This window comes from Parasteatoda tepidariorum, chromosome 10, assembly GCF_043381705.1.
Source record: "Parasteatoda tepidariorum isolate YZ-2023 chromosome 10, CAS_Ptep_4.0, whole genome shotgun sequence".
In the NCBI taxonomy this organism is placed as follows: domain Eukaryota; kingdom Metazoa; phylum Arthropoda; class Arachnida; order Araneae; family Theridiidae; genus Parasteatoda; species Parasteatoda tepidariorum.
In genome coordinates, this window is record NC_092213.1 from 10,703,767 (window position 1) to 10,725,507 (window position 21,741).

General features: G+C 30.2%; 1 protein-coding gene and 1 non-coding gene across 9 annotated transcripts in view; one reads left to right on the forward strand and one right to left on the reverse strand.

The window, feature by feature from the left end:
* Positions 1-21,487, reverse strand: part of LOC107454143 (inositol 1,4,5-triphosphate receptor associated 2) — a 137,166-nt gene extending 115,679 nt beyond the window's left edge. For 3 of the 8 annotated variants that reach the window (XR_011637879.1, XM_043049824.2, XM_043049821.2), the window contains exons 1-2: positions 21,235-21,487; positions 18,437-18,527 (exon numbers count right to left, since the gene is read on the reverse strand). Coding sequence is in view for 7 of the 8 variants with exons in the window: in XM_043049824.2 (XP_042905758.1) it covers positions 18,437-18,527; positions 21,235-21,236 (93 nt within the window). In the remaining variant the exon portion in view is untranslated. Of the gene's footprint in view, positions 1-3,748; positions 3,888-8,301; positions 8,374-18,436; positions 18,528-21,234 lie in introns of those variants that run through there. The other 5 variants (XM_043049822.2, XM_071186141.1, XM_071186139.1 and 2 more) reach the window with 5 other exon arrangements.
* TRNAL-CAG (transfer RNA leucine (anticodon CAG)) lies at positions 7,498-7,581 on the forward strand. The gene has a single exon. It is a non-coding gene; the product is annotated as a tRNA-Leu (tRNA).
* Positions 21,488-21,741: the final 254 nt, after the last annotated feature.

The following is a 21,741-nucleotide window of genomic DNA, read 5'->3' on the forward strand; positions in this document are numbered from 1 at the left end:
ATCCATTTTTCAGCCTAAACGATTGGATAGAGGTTCAAGATGACAAAAGAATCACAAGACTTTTCATTCGCCGATTTATTTAAGAACGCAAGTCACTGAGTAATGAAATTTAGTCAAGGTTCAAGTCGGCAAGATATTATTTTCCAGATAGAATACAAGCGTTTAGATAGATACGTTGTAAAACACGCGTTTTCAAAGAAAGAAATTTAGTTCAATCTGTAATATGTAGGCGAGATATTATTTCCCAGATAGAATACTGGTTTTGTAAAAAACACGCTCTTTCAAAGAAAGAAATTTAGTTCAATCATTAATATGTAGGCAAGATATTATTTCCCAGACAGAATACTGCTTTTGTATAACACCCGTTTTACAAACAACACAACATGTCACTAAACAAATTTAGTTATAGATATTATTCCCCAGATAAAATATTGTTTTTTTTAAACAACACAACATGTCACTAAAGAAAGAAATCTAGTTCAATCAGTAATATGTAGACAAGATATTATTTCCCAGATAAAATCTTGGTTTTGTAAACAACACAACATGTCATTAAAGAAAGAAATTTAGTTCAATCTGGAATATGTAAGCAAGATATTATTTCCCAGATAGAATACTAGTTTTGTAAAACACGCGTTTTGTAAACAACACATGTCCCTAAAGAAAGAAATTTAGTTCAATCAGTAATATGTAGGCAAGATATTATTTCCCAGACAGAATACAAGTTTTGTCAAACACGCGTTTTGTAAACAGCACATGTCACGAAAGAACGAAATTTAGTTCAATCAGTAATATGTACGCAAGATATTATTTCCCAGATAGAGTACTGGTTTTGTAAACAACACAACATGTCACTAAAGAAAGAAATCTAGTTCAATCTGTAATATGTAGACAAGATATTATTTCCCAGATACAATACTGGTTTTGTAAAACGCGTGTTTTGTAAACAACAGAACATGTCACTAAAGAAAGACAAAGTCTAAGTTAAATCAATAATATGTAGGCAAGATGTTATTGCCCAAATAAAATCCTAGTTACGAAAAACGCGCGTTTGTTTATATTTTAACACCTTATTTTGAGACACACACTCTTAGAAATTTTGGAGCAAGATGCATCGTATTAACATTCAAATTTGCTGAAACGTTATGGTTTAATAGTACTTGAATAGTAATTTGCTGAAACCTTAATAGGAACTAAGTTGAACCATATAATCGTACTTCTTAAAATTGATTACCCAATAGTATGTTTTAACTTGAATAGTAATTTGCTGAAACCTCAATATGATACTCAGTGGAACCATATAATCATGCTTCTATTAATTGATTACTCAAAAGTATGGTTAAACTTGAACAGAAACATATTTCAATACAACATTTCATTAAGGATACAGCAAATTTGAACCATAAATCTGTTCAAAGTATAGTCAGTACAGTTTGACGTTGAACCGATTTTTCTGTGAAAGTGCACCTCAAACATCAATTTATTAATAACGAATTAATATAGGCTCATTCTAGAGACCGGCTTAAAATGGTACTTAAAAATGCCCTTAAAATAAAAAGTAAAAGAATGCTGTACAAATACATGAATTTCTATTGGAAGCAATATTTTTTTCATAAAGTTTTAGATAACATATAATTGTAGTAAAACATGCATATGATGATAAAGTTTGAAACTGATGTTAATATTTATAAATAACAAAAAAAGTAATGAAGATCAATCCTAGATTTATCTTGAAAGGGATACCTGCAAGTGACGTAGTAAGGTTATAACGATCGTAATTTGTAACATTAACAGCTCGAACGTAAATACATAGTAACGTTAGCAATTGTTCTTTCCATTCTATTTCGTGTAAGCCAAGTCCGTCATGTATCAATTACCTTAAGAGATACATTTTATATTTTTTACAAATATTCCGATTCCTTCACTTTATATTTTTTACTTAACACAAAGACAGACACATGTAGAACATAAAAAAATTGATTATGCATCGAATTTGCTATGTACACAAAACAAAAATATATCACGGTTACAATAACGTACGTAAACAAATTTTAAATCTAAGATAAGTAAAAGATGTAGACGTGAAATAATTATATTTTAACATGCGATACGGCATTGTATTTAATTAACTTCAAGTTAATTAACATTCTAATTTAAGCGGTTAAATTTAGCTCGAATTTAACACGCCATTTTGTTTACAAACGATCAGCTGACCCTGAGGTCATAGGTCACGTGTCAGTGTATCTGTGATAGTCTTCTTCTCGAGTTGCAACACTAAGTTATTTCTGTTTCTCATATTTATCACTAGCTCCTTCTGATGGTGGATAATGTTAGTCTGTTTTCTGAAAACTTTGATAAATTGAATAAAATAACTCAGAACTCTCAGATAATATGCGAGAATTGCAAGAAAGAGTACTTCTATAGAATACAAGAAATCCTCTGAAATCAAAAAAGCACCAAAAACTCTAAAAATACTCGAAAAAGAAGAAAAAAAAGTATCTCATATCTCATAAATTGTTCTATGAAATGCCCTAAATGTGCAAAATAGTCTAAAACCGCAAAAGAAAAAAAATTTAAAATGTGAAATTCGCCTTCTGATCTGAAATTAACCATGTCATTCATTATACATCCCATATTATGTTTGGGTAAAATAATAAAAAAAGGATACGCCTAAATATTTTTTCATCTAATAATCAAATTTTTCACATATTAAGATACAATCTTAATGTTTTTGAAAGACAGAAAATTTATCCCATATTATAGTTCAAAGTACCGATATTATAGTTCAACGTTGAGCATATTTTTCTAAGTGTTTATGATGTTCAGTGAGCGAAATAAAATAACGAACATCCTTAAAAACTTTTTATCTTATGATCGGATTTTCAGGAAATAAGATTTAATCTTAATGGTTCTAAGGCCTATTCATAAATATGCTAATTAATTTGTGATGATATTTTAGGACACGAAATCAGATTTTACATAAAAAGGTAATTGTCAAATTGTACAAAAAAAGGTATGTTTATTAGTCTTACTTGTTGTTTAGCAAAAACTGGATAAAGGGATTAATTGGAAAATTTGATAAAATATAAAATTGGATAAAGATGGATAAGGGATCAAATATATTAAAAATATGGAGGGTCAAAGCAATCAGGAATATAGGAATGTTTTTCGCAATCTCGTATTTTTACACTTCTATTGCTCATGGGCTATCAATTGCAATAAAATTTAGGTTTTTGTCTTTTACAGAGATTGAGTTGGTGTAAAAAGTTTTATACACTATTGTTTAAAGTTTATTCGATCATTAGTAAATTAGATAAATAATCAGGAATTGTATAAACAAGGAATTCTATAATTGTGAACAAAAGCTTTTTGATTCTCTTCATTTATTTCGGAGATATTGCGAAAGACATGAAATTGACGTTAAGATGCCCAAATGTTTTTCCTCAAACTATCGGGACCCCATTTCCCTGATTGCGGCTATTCCTCATATTTTGGGGATCAAAAATCATAATCTGTCAACACAAAAAATGTATGTTTATTCGCAGAAAGTATGTTTTTGCTCCTGATTTCGTAACTTAAAATATCGTCAACACTAACTAATTAGCATATGTAAGAAAAGGTAGTAAGTTAAGTCACAACGCGTGAAAATCCAATTATTAGATCAATTATTTCTTCACTGTTTAACGTTCTAAATGTAAAATTTAAAAAAATTTTAAATTGTTAAATATCAATACAAACAAAAACTTACCATTATGAATGATACTTAACGAATAGGTTATTTAGAAGTAATCCAATATAAACAATTATCATAGACTCATTGCCTCTGTACTTTAAATGAAAAGAGAAAAAACAAAAATGACTCGCATGGTACAAGAATAAAAAAAAAATCGAAAGTTTGAAACACTTTCGAATGTGTGTACTGTTGGATCTAAGATTTGTTTACTCAAGAGGCAGGTGAAAAGGGTAGGAGATCGAATCGTAACACACCTTAGCAGTTTACAGAGAGATGAGATGCAGAGAAAGATTTCCTAACGATTGCCTCATGACTACGTGTCTGTTCATACAATAAGCTCACAAAACCCAGGGTGAGATACATTCGAACATTTAACTACATAATACTGATGTATAGATAATTTAACTACATATTGATGTATAAGTAACATTTAGCTGGAAGGAACAGTTCTGATGGTAACAGGGGATATGCTATTTTGATGGGTACAGGGATGAAAATATATTCAATGGTTATAGCTAAGGGAATTAGAGGCAATTTTGATGACTATAATTAAAGAGAAGGGAACAGTTTCAATGGTGATAGTTAAGAGGAAAAGGTAGTAGAACAATTTCAATGGTAATATTACAGGGATGAGGATAGTTTCGATGGTTATAGTTAAGGGAATTGGAGGCAATTTTGATGACTATAATTAAAGAGAAGGGAACAGTTTCAATGGTGATAGTTAAGAGGAAAAGGTAGTAGAACAATTTCAATGGTAATATTACAGGGATGAGGATAGTTTCGATGGTTATAGTTAAGGGAATTGGAAGCGATTTCGATGATTATAATTAAAGAGAAGGAAACAGTTTCGATGGTGATAGTTAAGAGGAAAGAGAAGTATGACAATTTCGATGGTAATACCACAGGGATGATGATAGTTTCGATGGTTATAGTTAAGGGGATAGGAGGCAATTTCGATGATTATAATTAAAGATAAGGGAACAGTTTCGATGGAGTTAGTTAATAGGAAAGGGAAGTATGACAATTTCGATGATAATAATCAAAGGAGTAGAGGCAATTTTGCTAGCTACATGGATGAAGATAGTTTAGATGGTTATAGTTAAGGGGATAAGTGGCAATTTCAATGGTTATAAGTAAAGAGAAGGGGACAGTTTCAGCTGTTATAGCTAAGGGAGTAGGAGGCAATTTCGATGACTACAATTAAAGGGAACAGTTTCGAAGGAGATAGTTAAGAAAAAAAGGAGGACGATATTTTCGATGGCTCTGGTTTCAATGGTAATAGTTAAGCGAAAAGGATAATTTCTATGGCTATAGATTACAATTTCGATGGCTATAGTTAAAGGGAAGAGGCACTTTAAACGCTAATAGTTATTGGGGATGGGGCAATTTTGATGGCTACAGAATTGAGGATGATTTCGATGGTTATAAATCAGAGGATTAGAGGCGATTTTGATGGCTATAATCAAACAGAAGGGAACAGTTTTGATGGTGTTAGTTAATAAGAAAGAGAAGTATGACAATTTCGATGGTAATTGTTAAGAGGATATGGGGAATTATGAGGGCTATGAGGATAACGATAGTTTTGATGGTTATAGTTAAAGGAATAGGAGGCAATTTCAATTATTATAATTAAAGAGAAAGGAATAGTTTCGATGGTGATTGTTAAGAGGAAAATGGAAGACGACGTATATGTTGTATAAGATAATTTTGAAAGGTGGCTAAGCTGGTCACACAAAACTGTAATAAAACTGCTTTAGCAATTTTTAAAATAAATATTCAGAATGAATAATTGCTTTCCACATTACCAACCACTATTCCTAAAAACAGGTTTTAAAAAAATAAAATACATCGTAGTGGTATTTTAAAAGTGGAAATGTAGGGTTATCGGATTTAATGCCCTTTTTTTAAAAATATGCAAATAAAATAAACGTAGCACGTTCGTGAAGTTAGCCTTCAATTTGTTAGCATCATGAGTCAATTATGTTAAAACTTTTTAATGAAAAAAATACTTTTATAAATTTTAAAATGACTCAGGAGAGAAATTTTTCCCTGAAAAAATTAAAGTGATTAGAAATGTAACGATTTTACTTCAAGGCTTAATCATTTATTCTAACTAATACCTTTTTTTAAAAAAAATATTTGAATGACAAATAAATTACTAAGCGCTTTGTAAACTACTTCTAATCTATAATTCATATAATGTTTAAACAATCATATCTAGAGGGCAAAGTAATAAAAAAATATATAAATAAAAATCTGTATGTTTGGTCGTAAAGCGTCGAGGGTAAAGCATAATTTTTAAAATCATTTTAATAAAATCATTTTAAAATCATTTCAATGCAAATTACGTTAAATCATTTATGATAAATTTAAAAAAAAATGCATACATACAAAGATCTGTAAAGAGATTTTAAAAAAAAGAAAATGCAATTTCTGTAGACTAAAAGGAATGTTTAGCAATATAATTTGTTTTTATTTGCTATTGATTGGCCACCTGTTAAAATGATTTTTAATGGTTATTGGTCCAAATATCACACAAATAAAAAAAAATCAAGGTATCGATTTTTTTCCATGGGGGAAAAATAAAATTATTGATAATAATTATCTTTAATTAAGATAATTAAAGAAATTATTAGAAAAAGATAAGTGTAGAAGTTAATTAAGAAATCCTCCCATTTAATAAGACTGTTGATAACTTTAGTTGACTAAGTTAGTAAATTTAATTAACTAAAGTTATCAACAGTCTAATTAAACAATTCAATTCTTTAATTAATTTTCCACAATTCCTTTTATTCGCAATAATTTTATGTTCCCTCCACGGAGAAATCTATCGCTTAAATTAATTTACTCTCTAAAAAATAACGGCATGTTCCTACCCGATTAACGTTGTTTTTTAATTATCAAAATTACTTAAACTTTCAATTTTTACATTTATAATTATGAGATAATTGTTGAGAGGAAATAAAAAGAAGAAAAATATATTAATGAAAATGTGGTACAATATTATTAAAAAAGTAAAGATAATCCCTCTAAAGATAATTTAATTACAGAATTTTTAAAAAAAAAAAAAAATCAAAACTTTTACGATAATGACAAAATTATTCATTAAAACTACAAAAGGAAAAGATATTTAAAATTAGAAATAAAATAAAAGAAATACAAAAATGCAATTTTCTGCCCAGTATTAAAAATATTTGTTTTAAAAAAATTTGTCGATCGATTTTGATATCTCTCTAATAAATGTATTTTTTAGCTTTTATTTATTTATAACTAGAAATCTAGAGAAAAAGATGGGGTAAAACTGCTGTTTACATTTGCAAAACATAACTATTTAACATAATTAAGTAGTTTTTAAGAACATTCAAATGATTAAAACACAAAAGAGATGTTATTTTAATTTACAAACGTAAACAGGAAAAAATATTTAATTGATAGAAAGCAAGCTAGCATTACATTCATTTTAATTTTTCAATTATAATTTTCCAACCTTAACTTAAAAATAAATGAGAAATTTAAAACATTGCTGAAGTTCGAAAAATAGAAAAACATCCTTTGGAATTGAGTATAATGGTGAATCGTGTCCTAGTGGTGCCATCTACTGTATGAAGAAAGAACTTACTTTAATTTGCAATCGCATTTAAAATAATAGAATCGTCATAAAGCGTCTATTTTCACCAAATTCTTCTTCTATTAAACAAATTTTATCAACATTTAATGTTTCAATAGTTATAGATTATAAATATTCTTAAATTTCTGTCAGATAAGTCAGGATGGCCGAGCGGTCCAAGGCGCTGCGTTCAGGTCGCAGTCCACTACGGTGGGCGTGGGTTCGAATCCCACTTCTGACATGAATTATTTTATTGAAATTAGTTAATGACAGCGAATTCTATTCATTATTATTCATAAATAATTAACAGAAATGATAAGCTACAATGAAACTGATACTATTACTGACAGTTTCTGATTTTGCTTACATTGAAATTTATTAATTGTCTTTTTAATAGTCTGAATATTTTAGCACAACAATTGAGAATAGTTTTAAAAGTTTGCTTTAAAAAAAATTTCATTAATTAAAGGTCAAATTTGTTGGCAGTTATTTGAGTAATTCGAACAGCATTTTTGAAAGGAATGTATGAGAAGTTTAAAAGTACTCTTGATTTTAAATAAAAACTAATTAAAATTAGTAAGTGGAATAAACATATTAAAATTACTAATTTTTTAGTTTGAATAAATTAATCAAAAATAAAGAAAACTCGCCCATTCTGAGAATATTATGTCATTAAAATGTTGATTCCAGAAATTCCAACTTTTGAAAGCAACTTTCTTCAAAAAATAACGAAAATTGGAAAGTTAAAAATTTAAAAATTTTGTTTTATGCAAAAAGAAAACCACTTCGTTATACAGAGAAACTTTTGATATTTAATATTCCGATTAAAAATTTCGTCATAGGTAGAGTTACATTGTAGGGGGACTTCTGTAGATACGCGTTAAATCTATTTTTTTTTTTTAAATAATTTTTACTATTTGAACAATAAATTAATATATTAAATATATATTTGTATGCTTACCATAGATATGTTTTCCGTAATAGTTAAAAGAACTTTTAATATATCAATTATTATCATTCCAGTTTCCACTGTATGTTTTTCTATTTTTCTTTTCTTTTTTTTTTTCTTAAACTGGCAAAAACCGCCTTTCTTTATATTTTCTTGGCGTATTGGCATCTAAGTGTCGCCAATCCTTATTCAGTACAATCATTCAGCTAATTTTAAAATTCAGTCATGGGACAGACTCTTCAAGGTTTTATTCTATTTTATTTTACTTATAACAGAAAACCAGACAGTCCTTGATTAGACAGTTTTAATCCAGAAGGGAAAATGCAAATTTGTAACAAGAGTTTTCTGCAGAAAAAAAAGTGGAAAAGGGATATGAAATATCTGGTACAGAAACAGTTAGTTTATAATCTAATATTTCCACTTGGAAAAAATGAGAAAAAGGAAATAGATTGCTTTTAGAAATAGAATTATGTAAAAAATAGAATTATGTCAAAATTATAATGTTAATTTTTCACAGATTACAAATCTGCTGCTGAATTTTGAAAAAAAAAATTCGATTCACAATAAAATAAAATAAAAACTGTTACTTTTCCTACATTATAAAACCATTAATTCAAAGTTTTCTGAAGAAAAAAAAAGTGGAAAAGGATCGGAAATATCTGGCCCATCAACAATTTTTAATCTAATGTTTCCACTTGCATTAAATAAAATAATAGATTGCTAAATATGATAGAATTATTATGTTATTTTTTCACAAATTATAAATCCGCAGGTGAATTTTGAAAATAAAAATTCGATTTATAATAAAATAAAACTGTTACTTTATTCCTATATTATAAAACTATTAATTCAAAGTTTTCTGAAGGAAAAAAGTGGAAAAAGAATTGGAAATATCTGGCCTATCAACAGTTTTTAATCTAATGTTTCCACTTGGGAAAAAAATAATAATAATGGAAAGATTGCTAAAGATGAAAAAATTATGTCACAATCATAATGTTAATTTTTCACAAATTACAAATTTGCTGCTGAATCATTTGAAATAATAAAAATTCTATTTACAATAAAATCAAAAAAACCTTTTCTTACATCATAAAATTATTAATTCAAAAATAGTGTACGATCTGTTCCGAATTGTTAAATCAAAAGTTTAACTTATTTTTTAACGTTATTGTGTAAAAAGGAACTGGAAGAAACATTTGGAAAAATTAGAATGCTAATTATGAGATGTCAAAATCATAATGTTAATTTTTCACAGATTACAAATCTGCTGCTGAATTATTTGAAAATAATAAAAATTCTATTTGCAATAAAATCAAGAAAAAAATTCCCTCATTCCTATGTTATATTATTTCAAAAATTGTGTATGAGTTATTCCAAATTATGTTCGAATCGTTAAATCAAAAGTTTAGTTTATTTTTTAGCGCTATTTTTTAAAAAGAAATAAGGTATTTAGATATATACTTTTCGAATGAAAATATTGTTCTACAACGATTTATGATCAAAGAACATATAAGTAAAACTACTAAACTGCCTTGCAATAAAAAGTCCAAGTTCAAATTGTAGATTTTGATATGTTTGATAGTTTTGTATGATAAGCTACATTGAGGAAAACTTTTTTTTCGAAAATTAAGTTTATTTTATCAGTTTTCTGAAATTCTACTGTAGCGTTCCATTAGCAATTAAAAAAATGAAAAAAATCGAGAAACACAATGTTTTTTCAATTGCACTGTAGTATAAGTATTACACAACCTTTTTTAGGTCATTAAAATGATCAAAGTTTTCGATTTTTTTTTAAAATTTTTACTTTATTGTAGAAATTATGTTAATGTAGAATTACATTAATGTAGAAAAAAAAAGGCAAAGAAAGAAATCATATGTTATCGTTCCTAGTATTTTAAATAATTTCTTAAAAATATTTTCCTTTTTTTTCTTATCATTCTTTTTTCACTTACGAGGCTACCTTTTGCTGACATAGAAAATTTAGAGTATTTCCTTGACTCTATTATCCAAGAGAGTTCTGAAACATTTACAAAAATTGTAAAAAAATAAAAATAAACGTAGAAGGTAATTGTGATAGAATACCCAGAATTTTATTTAAAAATTGTAATTTTTTCTTTGTATTCATAAATTATACAGAATAGGGTTATATATAGATAAGTATGTTTGGTAAATGACTTCCATGGTTCTGCCAGCATATATGCCATCTTTTGTCAAAACTTTCAATAATCATGTTTACAGAAATGTGAGGATACTTACGTGAAAAATGTGAGGATACAAAAATGTCAAGATCCTCCTTCATAGCGGAGGGAGGGAGTATCATGCCTATTAGAACAAATATTAGATTTCAAAAAATTAAAGTAATTGCCTTAGGACGTTAAAGTGCATGGTCTGGGCTGTCACTTCTGTTCACTTAACGGTAAATTACACCTACCGGGAATGACTCATCATTACTCAAAATAACGCTCAAAATGAAAACGTGCTGTGTTATTTTTTAGTGAAACGCTCCATTTTTATAAAACCCTGAATTGTCAGTGTATCGATATCTCTTTTTTGAAGTTATACTTCTTATGCGACTTCCAATAAGGTTGCGCTAAACGTTTAACGCTACATTTTTATTACGTTTAACGCTACATTATGGGTAGTGATACACGTAGAGTCGAAAAATTTTTTTTTTCACTCGTAACAAAGTAATTTTTATACAGCGTTATAAAATTTCAAAATTAAATATTTAAAAATAATCATGTGATATAAGGAGTAGATAATTTGATTGCGTTATGCAGACGAAACGAAAGCACAGTTTCAGATATCTAAATAGTGCAAAATATGTTGTTGAATATGGCTAATATGGCTAACTGGACTTCCAATCCATAGAGGAACTTTCAATCATTCATAACTCCATAGAAGAGGATCTCCATCGACTTACTCGTTTCAAAATTAGAACACCACTGACTGACACTACACATGCGCAGTTCGTTTTGCTTCAGCTGTGGGTAGGGGGGATATCATAAGGCACAGGCAACACAATGCAATACTTCCTAGAAAAGTGAAGGCCTAGCCATGGGTAACCCTGAACAAGAAATTTGATCCTTTAGTAGTCCAAGTGTATGGAGATTTTTCATAATTGCCGCCACTGCGCAGCTTAATAGCCTAAACGTAGTGATAGCCATTTTATTTTTCATCCACTGCTCAGTTTATATTCGTTACGTCTGACTACTAAATTGCTTAGGCCTTCTTTCTTCTGGGAGGTGTTTTCCAATGTCTCATAACGGAACAGTGAACGAAAAAAAAAACACAATATAAACATAAACTAACAATATTATAAGTAAACATAAACAAGTAGGTAGGTAATTTATTTACCTCTCACTAGAGCTGCACAATGGGCTATTGGTGACGGTCTGGAAAACATTCTCGAGGATGATCAGAAAAATACCATCACAATTTTGATCCTCTGCAGAGGGGATGGCTCTCCCGCTTTGGTAACCCAACGACCTACGCGCGAAGTCGAGCACTTTATGGTAGAGTAGTCAAACGAGGACCGATACCGCGCACCCTCGGTCACTACGTAGGCTGGTCAACGTGGTCACTCACCCGCTTACTGACCGCAGCCAGTGATGCTTGACTTCGGTGCTCTACTAGGAACTGTGTCCTTACGATCAGTTCAACTTCGGGACAAACAAGTAAAGAATTAACAAAGAAACAAATAATTCATAAAAGTTCTATCAGCCTAATATGATTTGGACGATTTCACCAAGTATCTAGGATTCACTATCTAAACCTGAGCCCGTAAAAAATGCTCAGCATTCATGATGCCCACTTTACATATCATTTGATGAGAGTACACCTATTTTAATTTGATGTTCTGCCAAGCAGTCGTGGCCTGTCTTAAGTCCAAACTTTGCCACTGTTTCCCTAAGCCACAGATCTTCCAGCTATCTTGAATATTGGCCAAAGATTTGCTCATGGACTTTGCTGTTTAGTAGCATTCAACCATATTTTTCAACGTCAAATACGACATTGAAAAAAAATGGCTTCGTTGAAATTGAAAAATTGAAAGTGCGGTTTTTCTGTAGATGTGTTTGTGCAACCGCGTGAAAAGTTCGACTATTCGAAAAATAAATTAATTTTGATAAGTTTAAGTTTTCCAAAAATCCTTTTAAATAGAGACATTCAAAAACGCAAGAAGGTTTTTTCGAAATTTTATACCTGAACAAACCACACACACACGCAGTTTGAAAAAGTCCTCCCATATATATTTATGTCCCTCACTCCCTCTTAGTTTTACTTTAACTTTGACCGTAGAGATCTTATTTTAGAGGATTCAATTCAAATAAGAGATGAACTTTGCATAAAACAAAATTTACGTTTTTATTCATTTCATAAAATTTTGAATAGAATGCATGCTCTCTACGAATCTTGTGTGGTTTTATTTCTGTAGTTAAAATTTTTAACTGAAATCATTAGAAGAATTTTTTTTTCCAACTCTTTCTTACTCCGAATTCAATGTATCTCAAATTTGAAATTTCACCAAGGGAAATTTTTTAATACATTTTGCAATGTTCTTTTTATTTTTAAAAACTTTCCGAAAATTAAAGGATTTTAATGTCTGACTTACCCATGATGCGATTTCAGCTCAATATAATGTATTAATAGTAAACACAGCTCCAGATGTTGTACTCACAATAGTGCAGTATTCTGCTAATATAATGTATTAAAATAATTAATACCCCCCCTCCTCATTTTCAGTAAGAATAAACAAATCGCAAACCCATTTCAATATTATATGTTTACGGAATATATGAACGCCCNCAGCTATAATGTGTTTTCTCTTGGACAAAGTCATTATTTGTTCTCTAAAACACTGATCGACAATAATAAAATCAATACAAATTCTAAATAAATATTTGTTTACGTTATTAACGCATGCGCAATGGGAGATAATGTCTGCGTTGGACCGACTGCTCACGTTGAACTAACAAAAAAGTATTTTTTTGGCGTCAGCTCTACGTCAACTTTCCGTTGACGCCCAGATAAGGCGCTAGTTCTAAGAAACCAGGCCTCGAGCTAACAAACCAGTATTTTGTTGGCACCAGCCGGGGCATGGACGTCACGCTGACGCCCAGATAAGGCGTTTGTCCTAAGAAACCAGACCTTAATGAGATTTTTTATTTCCACCACTGCGCAGCTTAGTAGCCCAAACGTAGTGACAGCTTTCCTATTTTTCATCCACTGCGCAGTTTATGTTCGTTACGTCAGATTACTAAATTGATCCGTGCTGAGGCCTTCTTTCTTCTGGGAGGTGTTGCCCAATGTCTCAGAACGGTACAGAGAACAGAAAAAAAAACGACAAGCTTACAATATAAATATAAACTAACAAGATATAAGTAAACATAAACAAGTAGGTAGGTATTTTATTTAGTTCACTAGAGCTGCGTCTCACTAGAGCTGCACAATGTGCTACAGGTGACGGTCTGGAAAACATTCTCGAGGATGATCAGAAGAAATACCATCACAATTTTGATCCTCTGTAGAGGGGATGGCTCTCTCGCTTCGATAACCCAACGACCTGCGCGCAAAGTCGAGCACTTTATGGTAGAGCAGTTAAACGAGGACCGATACCGCGAACCCTTGGTCACTACGTAGGCTGATCAACGTGGTCACTCACCCGTTTACTGACCGCAGCCAGTGACGCTTGACTTCGGTGCTCTACTAGGAACTGTGTCTTTACGATCATTCCCACTTCGGGACAAACAAGTAAAGAATTAACAAAGAGACAAATAATTCATAAAAGTTCTATCAGCCTAATATGATTTGGACGATTTCATCAAGTATCTAAGATTCACTATCTAAACCTGAGCCCGTAAAAAATGCTCAGCATTCATGATGCCCACTTTACATATCATTTGATGAGAGTACAATGGTATGGAGAGTACAATGGCATTGACCTGCCTTTAGTCTAAACTTTGCCACTGTTTCCATAAGCCACACATCTTCCATCTATCTTGAATAATGGCCAAGGACTCTGGACTCATGAACTTTGCTGCTTAGTGGTATTTAACCATATTTTTCAGCGTCAAATACGACATTGAAAAAAATTGACAAGTTGAAAGTTCGGTTTCTGTATAGAAGTGTCTGTGCAACTGCGCCGAAAGTTCGAGTATTTGAAAAATAAATTTATTTTGAACAGTTTAAGCTTTCCAAAAATCCTCTAAAATAGGGTTTTAAATAGGGATATTCAAATATGCAGAGAGAATTTTTTGCAATTTTACACACACATACACGCAGTTTGCAAAACTCCTCCCATATATATTTATGTCCCTCACTCCCTCTTAGTTTTACTTTAACTTTGACAGTATAGATCTTATTTTAAAGGATTCAATTCAAATAAGAGATGAACTTTGCATAAAACAAAATTTACGTTTTTATTCATTTCATAAAATTTTGAATAGAATGCTCTCTACGAATTTTATGTGGTTTTATTTTTGTAGTTAAAATTTTTAACTGAAATCATTAGAAGAATTTTTTTTTCCAACTCTTTCTTACTCCGAATTCAATATATCTCAAATTTGGAATTTCACCAAGGGAAATTTTTTAATACATTTTGCAATGTTCATTTTATTTTTAAAAAATTTCCGAAAATTAAGGGATTTTAATGTCTGACTTACCCATGATGCGATTTCATCTCAATATAATGTATTAATAGTAAACACAGCTCCAGATGTTGTACTCACAATAGTGTAGTATTCTGCTAATATAATGTATTAAAATAATTAATACCCCCCCTCCTCATTTTCAGTAAAAATAAGCAAATCGCAAACCCATTTCAATATTATATGTTTACGGAATATATGAACGCCTCCCCCCCCCCNCCCCCCCCCCCCCAGAAAAAAATTCGTGATCGATGAAAAAAAATTCTTGATACGGAGTAATGCTTTCACTTTCATTTTTAGAAATTCGGGAAAACATTTTTTTATTTAAAGTTTTATTATTAACAAAAAATTTTTTTGTTGAAGCAAAATTTAAAAAAAATAATAAATGGGCAAAAATGACAAATTTTATTTAAAAGAAGAAAAGAATAATCGATCTTGAAATAATAATCATCAATTACATCATAATCGAACATTTTTTCAGGATGTTTAAAAATACAAACAATCTGTTTGTTGTCTTTTTGAACAGGAAATTAGTTTTTAGTAGAGAAAGAAGAAACGAGGAAAGAAGGAAATTCTTGAAAGTAGCCGCAGATTTCGAAGAAAATGTTTTATCTCAAATAAACACACGTAAAATTTGTCGATTAAATGTTGAAGTATGAGTAGTAGTACTTAATGAACCATGTTAAAAAAAAATGTATGACAAAACCTTAGAAGAAAAACAATAAAAACAGTAAAATAGAAATATACTTTTTTTCATCATAAACACATTTGTGACTCAAAAACATTAGTTTTTAATTTAAGCATTTTCACAAAGAAAAAGAGAAATTAGTAAAATTATTTTTGTCACTTAGTGGAAAATTTTGCAGTTATATTTTTTGCTTCTACGGTAGTCAATCAAAGTATTAAGAGATAGTTTTTGATTTTAAGAACTAAAAGGGACATCAATTATAAATTTTGTGCTTTTAGGAATTTATTTGGCGTCGCCCCAATATCCCTAGCAACAATCGAATCCCAACGATCGCTGGTCGATGCAAAGTATGCATCCGGCTTGCACCGACCATAGTGCCGACGTGAAATATCCTCAGTGGTAGACAGATCATGGGTTGGAATCCCCTTGCCGTCAGGCTAACCGTAGGAATTTCTCGTGGTCTTCCTCTCCACATAACGCAAATGCGACTTAGTTCCATCAAAAAGTTCTCCACAAAGGCTAATTTCTCCCAATACTTGGATCCAGGAGTTCTCTTCTGGATTGGGCTCAAAATTACAAGGCTTCGGAGTTGAACATTAGTAGTCAACCCAAAATTGGGTCCGCCGTTCAACGACGGTTATAAAATAAAAAATATAAAGTAGTTAATATCTTAAAGCAATATTCATATAATTTACTTACAATGATGAAAATTTTACGCTTTTGTCATTGAGCGCACAACTTTGTTGCTATACCGCTATCTGAATAAGATTTCATTCAATAAAAAACCTTTAAAATCAAATATTTTTCATATAGAGAGTAGTATAACTATTCTTACCTTTCACTAGAAAATAAGCAATACAACACAAGCACGGAAACTAATGAATTTAGTTTAACTCGCAAAAACGCTTCGAAGCATATCTCATTGTTTAAAATTAAAATAAACAAATGCTTATCTATAAAACATGGAATAGAATTTAACGACAAATGTATTTATGATGTTCAATTTTTGTAAAACACTGTCAATAAATAGCTTTTAGACGCAATTATAGATAATAAAAAAATGGATATCGATATCATTTGTATATGTACCTAAAAAATATGAAATCGAAACCAGAGAAAAATTCAAATTAATAATTATTGAATCAAAACTTTTCTTATTGCAGTCGAACAAATTAAAAAAAGAAAAATATCTTGAATATCTTTTATTCCATTGATGGAATTTTCACGTACAAAAAAACCTATTTTAATTTTTCAAAGGGTAAGACTTAAATATGTTAATTATTTAGTTCTAACTCTAAAAGTCGTGTAAATAGATAAAAGAAAACGTACTTTTTCAGATCAAAAATAAAATTTTATAGGATTTACGACAATAAAATATAATAAGTAACCTCATTTTTTGAAAATGGAGTTCTAAAGTTAAGCCAAGAAGGGCTGTAGAAAGTTTGGATTTTACTTTTTTGCGTATTTCGCCATATCTGTAATAGTATAATGCGCAAAATAAAAACCGGACCAAGCTGAATAACTTTTGATCTAATGATCTGATCTTCACGTTAGTACTCCATCTTAATGGCTCAAGTTTCATCAAGTTTTAAATATACAATTTTTTTTAAAATTCGATTTCTCAGGAACTACTCAACCGATTTCATTCAAATTTTGTATTTTATTAAAATTAGGTACTTTAAAATAATATAAAAAATTTTATACCTTACAATTCGAAATTGTTTCGACTCTTGCTAAATAAAATGATAAAAAATAGTAAATATTAACTAAAATTTATTTTTTGCGTGAATTTACCTTTGGATAAACGAACTTTATAACTGTGAGCAAAGGTTTTTCAATCCGCCTGAAAAGTTCTCGAGATAGGGCGAAATATGCAAAAAATAAAATTAACATTAGGGGGTCTAAATTTTGGGTCCCTGAACATACTATGGGGACCATATTTCCCAGATTGCGACTACCCCCTGTATTTTGAGGGTCAGAAGTTCGTAACTTAAATTACGTCTGCCCCAATTATTTAGCATATTTGATATCTACCTCTCAAACCATTAGGATGGAGTTCTAGAACGTGAAGATCCGATCATTAGATCAAACGCTATTCAGGGTGGTCCGTTTTTTATTTTAAGCCCTGTATATCTCTTTGCCTTGTTTCTCTTCATAATCCGTTTCAATTCTCTGTCAGCCCGATTTGTCACTTTTGTTGGGGCGGTTTATTAAGATTCAACATTCCGCCGATGCTGAATCTTTTGCAGGGCTGCCAACTTTCTACGCTTTTTGGGAATATATATTCTAGTGGTAGCTGTGTTTCTGTTTCAATTTATTATTTTTTATTCATTTAAACTTAATTTCCACACCACTACATATAAATGATTTAAAAGTTAATTTCAAGACGTAAAAGAAGAAATAATCAATGATGAATGAGAATCAATTGCGGGGGTTGGTGAGCAGCGAGAGGGGACGTATCCTTAAACTAGACTAAAAAGTCGTATTTAAATGAGGGGGAAAAATCCAAGACCGGGATAGCCTGGTAGGCAGGGCGCTGGGCTCACGTTTCTGAGAAGGGGATTTCGAAAACAGCCGGCGAAGTAAATAGTTACTGGTGTGCGTTAAATCTATCGGATCACAAAGTCCTCCATATCCACATAACAAATCAATACCTCTGGAGGCACTGAATTGGAGATTGATCGTTCTCTGGTTCAGGTCAAAATTACGATCTGTGGATGAATGAATGGGTCCGCCCTCTAAACGGATGTGGCAGAAGTCGAATTCCTGGCCATAGATCAAAAAAATAAAAGATGATTTTTGGCTCACTCACCATTTCCAGAGACATTGGAGGTCTGGACTCGTTAAAAGAAAAGTAATGTTTATTCTCGTCCATTTCCTTTGTCTTTACTTTGGGTAATCGCCTGTAAAAGAAAAAAAAATTACATTAAAAGGTGCCAAATTAACCACATTTGTAAGTTTATTTCTATTATCAAGAATCGAATTTATCTTCTGTAATATATTAAATGAGAGTAATAATACATTGTTCAATATAAATTTTAAAATACTTTATTTTTAAATGTTAACCTGAATATAATGTTAAGTTTTCCAATTCTTATTCTTCAGATTATGTTCTTGTGTATTGAGATTTTTAATAAATTATTTATAATAAATATCTGGCATGCAACGCTAACACAACATGCATGTTTATTTTTATCCTTAAACATAACTGCGTTTAATTTTAAATTTGCGTAACAAACTGCGATTTATTTTGGGAATTAATCTCATTTCCTTAGACATACAATGGGGTTATTTAATAAATAAAATTTTAATAAAACGTAATTCAAAGTCATATTCAATTTGTAAAGTCAGACTTAATAAAAAGTAATTTCATCTATCTTTATTTTGATTAGTAACATAAGAAATACGTGAATAACAGGTAAAATATAACATGATAAGATTAACATAATGTAAGAAATAATTAAAAAAATAACTCCTCCACCTCTATGAGATGATCAATTAGTCAACTTCAATAGGTTTCACTTTATTGAAATGTAAACAGCATCCTATTCAACTTCTTCACAGTACTCTCATAGATTGTGATTGAAAAAATCAAATACGCGAATAACTATCGACATCATGATCAAAAGATTTCACAAAGTTGTATTCATTTCATTGTACAGGGGCACAATTTTTGACAAATTAATTGGCATTAACTATTATTTAATTATTTTTCTTGATACATTTTATAACGATTTCGTATTTATAATCTTCGAAATGTCGGGAAGAGACACGATCTGGAAAATGTGTCGTGATGGCTCAGGGTAAAGAGCACTCGCCTCTCAATGAGATGACCCGGATTCATATCCCATCTATGGTTGGTCGATATCACATTTGTATAGATATATACATAATACTAGTTTTGTTTCAACACAAAACTCATTTGAAATATCACGTTACTGTTTCGAATAAACAACTATAAACATTTTATGTCAATTATTTTTGAATCACTAGACAAAACTTTGTTTTTGCTAATTTGAAAATTAATTATTTTCAATGCGAAACTTCTTTTTCGAACGGAAATTAATGAAGTTTTTTTTCCGGTTAACTATAAACTTCGTTAAAATTATGCAAGATCCTGGGTTCGGTAATAGCATAAAAACTTGAAAAAAAATTTTTTTTTTCATATAAATTATTTTGTGACGCGTACACAATCCAGTTACAGTATTTAATAGCATTAAAACAGATAATATGTGACAAAATTTAATTAAACGTCACTTAATGTAGATGTTACTGTGAATGACCGAAATTGATGATTGTTGACTTCCACCTGTGAATGTTGACAATCACATAGTCGTCGCTTTTTTAAATGTCCGAAATATATGCTGAAATATATTAAGTGCCACTGGCAGGTATACATTTGCACGGTATGCCCTACATCAATGTTTTTTTTAAAGTTTCATTGTAAATGCCCAGTGTGCATTTAACCGGTACTCCACTGATGTTCCTCCTAATCTATCCTCAGCAGATATTTGAAATATCGAATAAATATTATAATATCAACGAATAAATTAATATCAAATCGGATGTAACAAATATTTTAAACATTCACCAAAGTGACTATGAGATTGTTGACATTCACCGGTGAAAGTCGACATTCCCTTGATTTCCGGCATTCACGATACATTACGACTTTGAAATGTGTGAAAGAACTCTCCTTCCACATGAATCTTCTCTATCACAAATTGATGGATTCGTTGAAGGTTCGAAATTTTGAGTGGAGGACATTTTAATAAAAATTCTGTTTTTTTTTTGTTTTTTTTAAATCTTTCTGCATTGATGTACTTTTATCATCAAACAAATAAAAGAAACGATGGGAAAAAGATGACCTGTTGTTTATTTAATTTTAGTCGCCACCTTTTCTGCAGACTCCATGATTATTTTCATGCTTAAAATACAGAGGGAGCGTGACACGACTACGTCATCTACGTCCTGACTTCCCAGTGCGAAAACAAATACTAAATTTACATTTATACATAATAACTTGCTTTTTAACGGGTTATATTTTTGAAATTTTCCGTTAAGTTGAAAACCTAAACTTAAGCAATATAAGATAACTAGGAAAACGAAAAAAACAAAAAAGTCGTTACGATGTTTCGTAGTTATTGGGGTCATTAACCTACTTGACAGAGGTGCTAAATTACACGTATTTAGTAAAATAGAATTCTTAAATCCATGTTTTCTCTAAAATAGTTTTTATAAAGGTGTTCTCTTAGATTACACGTTTTCTCTAAGATAGAATTCACAAGCGTTCCTTTACAAAAAAAAATTAAAAAAGTTTTGTAGTAGTATTTTGTATCGTACCCAGTTCAGTATTTTACCTTTGGCATAAAATTTTTACTAAACATATTTTTAATACTTTTTTTTCATTCTCTAGTATTAATTTAGGTCAAAATAAGTGAAAAACATGACATTTAGCATTTTAATAATTTGCAGTTGTGTATAATATCTTTCAACAGTCTCAACACCAATTATATTTAAAAAGGGAACTAGAGTTTACTAATAAAAGCTTACTTAAAACATAAAAAGCTTACTTTAAAAATTTTATAATTTTAAAAAACTTATACTTACATGGTTAAACGCTTATTTTATCAATTAGGAATTATCACTCCAAAATATAACACATTTGTATATAAAAAAAAACTAGTTCTATTTCAACACAAAACGCATTTGAAAACTCCTGTTACTGTTTCGTATACGCAATTATAAATGTTTTCTCTCAATTATTTTTGAATCGTCAGCCGAAACTTTTAATGTTTTTTTTTTCAATTGATAGCGAATTATTTTCAATGCGAAACTTCTTTTTCGAACGGAAATTGATGAGGAAGTTTTTTTCCGATTACGATAAACTTCATTAAAATTGTGTAAGATCCTAGGTTCGGTAAAAGCATGACAATTTAAAAAAAAAAAAAAATTATAAATTATTTTATAGAGCTTACACTTTCCAAAATAATATTTTTTAATGAACAATATATAAGTCTTCGCCAATTAAATGCTTGTGTTTTTGTTAGCTCATAAGCGTTGAGATTCTCCAATAATTTCATGGCACGAACCCCCGATTTTCCAGCTGGATCATCA